At 48.2% G+C, this 5,624-nt stretch overlaps 1 protein-coding gene across 1 annotated transcript in view; it reads left to right on the top strand.

Moving 5' to 3' along the window:
- The window catches only part of LOC123724029 (glycine receptor subunit beta), a 56,541-nt gene extending 51,762 nt beyond the window's left edge, over positions 1 to 4,779 (top strand). Inside the window, exons 9-11 of the mRNA XM_045712407.1 lie at positions 1,645 to 1,793; positions 2,586 to 2,744; positions 4,477 to 4,779. Coding sequence (XP_045568363.1) covers positions 1,645 to 1,793; positions 2,586 to 2,744; positions 4,477 to 4,773 — 605 coding nt within the window. The 3' untranslated portion in view covers positions 4,774 to 4,779. The remainder of the gene's footprint in view (positions 1 to 1,644; positions 1,794 to 2,585; positions 2,745 to 4,476) is intronic.
- The last annotated feature ends 845 nt before the right edge of the window (positions 4,780 to 5,624 follow it).

Below are 5,624 nucleotides of genomic sequence, written 5' to 3'. Positions count from 1 at the left end.
ATGCCAGCGCTGCCAGGGTTCCTCTGGGTATGATCTGTAACCTTTAACCCTAACCCTTCTGTATCAGCCCTGATGCCAGCGCTGCCAGGGTTCCTCTGGGTATGATCTGTAACCTTTAACCCTAACCCTTCTGTATCAGCCCTGATGCCAGCGCTGCCAGGGTTCCTCTGGGTATGATCTGTAACCTTTAACCCTAACCCTTCTGTATCAGCCCTGATGCCAGCGCTGCCAGGGTTCCTCTGGGTATGATCTGTAACCTTTAACCCTAACCCTTCTGGATCAGCCCTGATGCCAGCGCTGCCAGGGTTCCTCTGGGTATGATCTGTAACCTTTAACCCTAACCCTTCTGTATCAGCCCTGATGCCAGCGCTGCCAGGGTTCCTCTGGGTATGATCTGTAACCTTTAACCCTAACCCTTCTGTATCAGCCCTGATGCCAGCGCTGCCAGGGTTCCTCTGGGTATGATCTGTAACCTTTAACCCTACCGTGGAAGAGGTTTGTTCTGTCTGTTTGTAGGCTCAGTCTATCCATCTATCCATCCGTCCATCCGTCCATCCGTCCATCCGTCCATCTGTCCATTCATCCAGAGCGCTGTCAGCAGGTCAGTCTGGGGACACCAAGAGACGATCACGACATCATCACAATACGATATCACGACATCATCACAATACGATGTCACGACATCATCACAATATGATATCACGACATCATCACAATATGATATCACGTCATCATCACAATATGATATCACGTCATCATCACAATATGATATCACGTCATCATCACAATATGATATCACGACATCATCACAATATGATATCACGACATCATCACAATATGATATCACGACATCATCACAATATGATATCAGCGACATCATCACAATATGATATCCGACATCATCACAATATGATATCACGACATCATCACAATATGATATCACGACATCATCACAATATTGATATCACGACATCATCACAATATGATATCAGCGACATCATCACAATATGATATCACGACATCATCACAATACTGATATCACGACATCATCACAATATGATATCACGACATCATCACAATACGATATCACGACATCATCATCACAATACTGTCATATCACGACATCATCACAATACGATATCACGACATCATCACAATACGATATCACGACATCATCTATCGATATCCACGACATCATCACAATACGATATCACGACATCATCACAATACGATATCACGACATCATCACAATATCGATATCACGACATCATCACAATACGATATCACGACATCATCACAATATGATATCACGACATCATCACAATACGATATCACGACATCGTCACAATACGATGTCACGACATCATCACAATGCGATGTCACGACATCATCACAATATGATATCGCGACATCATCACAATATGATATCGCAATAAGAAATCATAAAATTACATCATCATACCATGACATCAGTAGATATGTCTGTCTGTCTGTCTCTGATGTCGCTGTCTGTCTCTGATGTCGCTGTCTGTCTTTCTGTCTCTAATGTCTTTGTCTGTCTGTCTTTCTATCTCTAATGTCTTTGTCTGTCTGTCTCTAATGTGTCTTTCTGTCTGTCTCTAATGTATATGTCTGTCTCTCTAGGTATCCTGTCTGTCCTGTCCCTGTCCAGTGAGTCCATGTCTCTGGCGTCAGCGCTTCCTAAGGTCTCCTATGTGAAGGCGATAGACATCTGGCTCATCGCATGTCTGCTGTTCGGCTTCGCTTCACTGGTGGAGTATGCAGTGGTACAGGTCAGAGACACAGACACACAAACAGCTGGGTGTTTACATGGTGTGTGGAAGTCTCTTTTTGGAATCACAATTCAATTCAATGAAATAACAAAAACTCTCCCTGTTTCTCTCTCTCTCTGTCTGTCCGTCTCTCTCGCTCTCTTTCTCTCCTTCCTTCCTTCCTTCCTTCCTTCCTTCCTTCCTTCCTTCCTTCCTTCCTTCCTTCCTTCCTTCCTTCCTTCCTTCCTTCCTTCCTTCCTTCCTTCCTTCCTTCCTCCCTCCCTCCCTCCCTCCCTCTCTCCCTCTCTCTCTCTCTCTCCCTCCTTCCCTCCCTCCCTCCCTCCCTCCCTGCCTCTCTCTCCATCCCTCTCTCGCTCTCTGTGTCTCTCTGTGTCTCTCTCTCTCTCTGTGTCTCTGTGTCTCTCTCTCTCTGTGTCTCTCTCTCTCTCTGTGTCTCTCTCTCTCTTTGTCTCTCTCTCTCTCTCTCTGTGTCTCTCTCTCTCTCTGTGTCTCTGTGTCTCTCTCTCTCTGTGTCTCTCTCTCTCTCTCTCTCTGTGTCTCTCTCTCTCTCTGTGTCTCTCTCTCTCTCTGTGTCTCTCTCTCTCTCTGTGTCTCTCTCTCTCTCTGTGTCTCTCTCTCTTTGTCTCTCTCTCTTTGTCTCTCTCTCTTTTTCTCTCTCTCTCTCTCTGTGTCTCTCTCTCTCTCTGTGTCTCTCTCTCTCTCTGTGTCTCTCTCTCTCTCTCGCTCTTCCCTCCCTCCCTCCCTCCCTCCCTCCCTCCCTCCCTCCCTCCCTCCCTCCCTCCCTCCCTCCAGGTCATGTTAAACAGCCCTAGGCGTATAGAAGAGGAGAAGTCTAAGATGGCATCTAAAGAGAAGGCTCTGAGAGAGAAAGAGGGGAAGAAGACTCCTTCTAAAACCAACACTGTCAACGGGACCGGAGGAACGCCCATTCATCACGTTAGCACTCTGCAGGCAAGACTACTCTACCGTGTGGGTGTGTTAGGGTTAGGGTTAGGTTAGGGTTAGGTTAGGGTTAGGGTTAGGTTAGGTTAGGGTTAGGTTAGGGTTAGCACTCTGCAGGCAAGACTACTCTACCGTGTGGGTGTGTTAGGGTTAGGGTGTGTTAGAGTTAGGGTTAGGGTTAGGGGTTAGGGTTAGGGTTAGGGTTAGGTTAGGGTTAGGGTGAGGTTAGGGTTAGCGTTAGTGGTTAGGGTTAGGGTTAGGGGTTAGGGTTAGGTTAGGGTTAGGGTTAGGTTAGGGTTAGGGTTAGGTTAGGTTAGGTTAGGTTAGGGTTAGGGTTAGGCTAGGGTTAGGGTAGGCCAGGAGTTGGGTTAGGTTAGGGTTAGGGTTAGGTTAGGGTTAGGGTTAGGTTAGGGTTAGGTTAGGTTAGGTTAGGGTAGGTTAGGGTTAGGGTTGGGTTAGGGTTAGGGGTTAGGGGTTAGGGTTAGGGTTAGGTTAGGGTTAGGTTAGGGTTAGGGTTAGGGTTATTGCAACAGGTCACAACACCTGCTGCTGTGATGTACAAACATTATTTGGCACAGACAACAGCGTTAAGGGCAAGAAGGTAGAGACAACAATACATCACATTTGTGGTCCTGGCAACTGGAACACCATTATCTTTGTCTTACTGAGATTCACTGTCAGGGCCCAGGTCTGTCAGGGCCCAGGTCTGACAGGGCCCAGGTCAGACAGAATCTGTGCAGAAGATCTATCTGCTGCTGTAGACCCTCCTGGGTTGGGAACAGAAGATCTATCTGCTGCTGTAGACCCTCCTGGGTTGGGAACAGAAGATCTATCTGCTGCTGTAGACCCTCCTGGGTTGGGAACAGAAGATCTATCTGCTGCTGTAGACCCTCCTGGGTTGGGAACAGAAGATCTATCTGCTGCTGTAGACCCTCCTGGGTTGGGAACAGAAGATCTATCTGCTGCTGTAGACCCTCCTGGGTTGGGAACTGAAGCACCAGATCATCAACAGTAGACATTTGACATCAGATTCTAGTATCAAATCAAATCAAATGTATTTATAAAGCCCTTCTTGCATCAGCTGATATCTCAAAGTGCTGTACAGAAACCCAGCCTAAAACCCCAAACAGCAAGCAATGCAGGTGTAGAAGCACGTAGTAGGGTGAGGGCCGGGTGCTGCAGACTGTTCTAGTGCCCTCGCCAAGTCATTGATATATATGTTGAAGAGGGTGGGGCTTTAGCTGCATCCCTGTCTCACCCCACGGCCCTGTGGAAAGAAATGTGTGTTTCTTGCCAATTTTAACCACACACTTGTTGTTTATGTACATGGATTTTATAATGCCGTATGTGTTTTCCCCCCAACACCACTTTCCATCAAATTGTATAGCAGACCCTCACCTTCACACCAAATTGAGTCAAAAGCTTTTTTTAAATCAACAAAGCATGAAAAGACTTTGCCTTCGTTTTGGTTTGTTTGTTAGCCAATTAGGGTGTGCAGGGTGAATACGTGGTCTGTCGTTTACAGTAATTTGGTGAAAAGCCAATTTGACATTTGCTCATTACATTGTTTTCACTGAGGAAATGTACAATAAAATTTTAAGGATGTTCCCAACATTGCTTTCTCTGTAACTCTCTCTCTGTATCTCTCTCTCTCTCTCTCTCTCCTGATCATTTACTTCCTACACATCTCTCTTTTACTGCTGTCCTAACATTACTGGTGTGTCTCTGTCTGTGTCTGTAGGTGGTGGAGACCCGCTGTAAGAAGGTGTGTACATCTAAGTCAGACCTCCGCTCTAATGACTTCAGCATCGTGGGATCTCTCCCCAGAGACTTTGAGCTTTCTAACTTTGACTGCTACGGCAAGCCCATTGAGGTTACCGGGGCAACCGGCAAATCACAGGCCAAGAACAACAAGAAGGCCCCGCCCCCTAAACCTGTCATCCCCGCTGCAGCCAAACGCATCGACCTGTACGCACGCGCTCTGTTCCCCTTCAGTTTCCTCTTCTTCAACGTCATATACTGGTCTGTCTACTTGTAGGTAGGGAGGGAGGGAGGGAGGGAGGGAGGGAGGGAGGGAGGGAGGGAGGGAGGGAGGGAGGGAGGGAGGGAGGGAGAGAGGGAGAGAGGGAGAGAGGGAGAGAGGGAGAGAGGGAGAGAGGAGGGCAGGAGAGAGGGAGAGAGGGAGGGAGGGAGGATTTTATCTGTGTGTGTGTGTTTTCTAATATCTGAGAATGTCAGTTGGTATTCCCATCTTTTATAATAACATCATTTACTACTTTATCTGACCTGTAATCCCTGACCCCTGACCCCTGACCCCTTGCCCAATCCTACATTGAAGAGGTTGGTTTCCCAGACTCAGATACCCCAACATGTAGAAGTGATCTTAGATTAGAACTAATTCTATATGGCTTGGCTTCCTCTATGTACTAACCGCATGTTTATATAGCAGACTACAGGCAGGCAGACAGACAGGCAGGCAGGCAGGCAGACATGCAGACAGACAGGCAGGCAGACAGACCCGAAACACAGACAGGCCTCCAGAGTGGCGCAGTAGTCTAAGGCTGTGCCACTAGAGATTCTGGGTTGAAGTCCAGTCTCTATTGCAGCTGGCTGCGACCGGGAGACCCATGGGGCGGCGTACAATTGGCCCAGCGTCGTCTGGGTTAGGGGAGGGTTTGGCCAGCAGGGATGTTCTTGTTCCATCGCGCACTAGCGACTCCTGGGCGCAGTGCACGCTGACATGGTCGCCAGGTGTACAGTGTTTCCTCCGACACATTGGTGCGGCTGGCTTTCCGGGTTAAGTGGGCGTTGTGCCAAGAAGCAGTGCGGCTTGGTTGGGGTGTGTTTCGGAGGACGCACGGCTCTCGACCTTCGCCTCTCCTGAGTCCG

Source organism: Salmo salar, unplaced genomic scaffold, assembly GCF_905237065.1.
Source record: "Salmo salar unplaced genomic scaffold, Ssal_v3.1, whole genome shotgun sequence".
In the NCBI taxonomy this organism is placed as follows: Eukaryota; Metazoa; Chordata; class Actinopteri; order Salmoniformes; family Salmonidae; genus Salmo; species Salmo salar.
The sequence above is the reverse complement of the archived record's forward strand: the minus strand, read 5'-3'. Positions and strand labels throughout refer to the sequence as shown.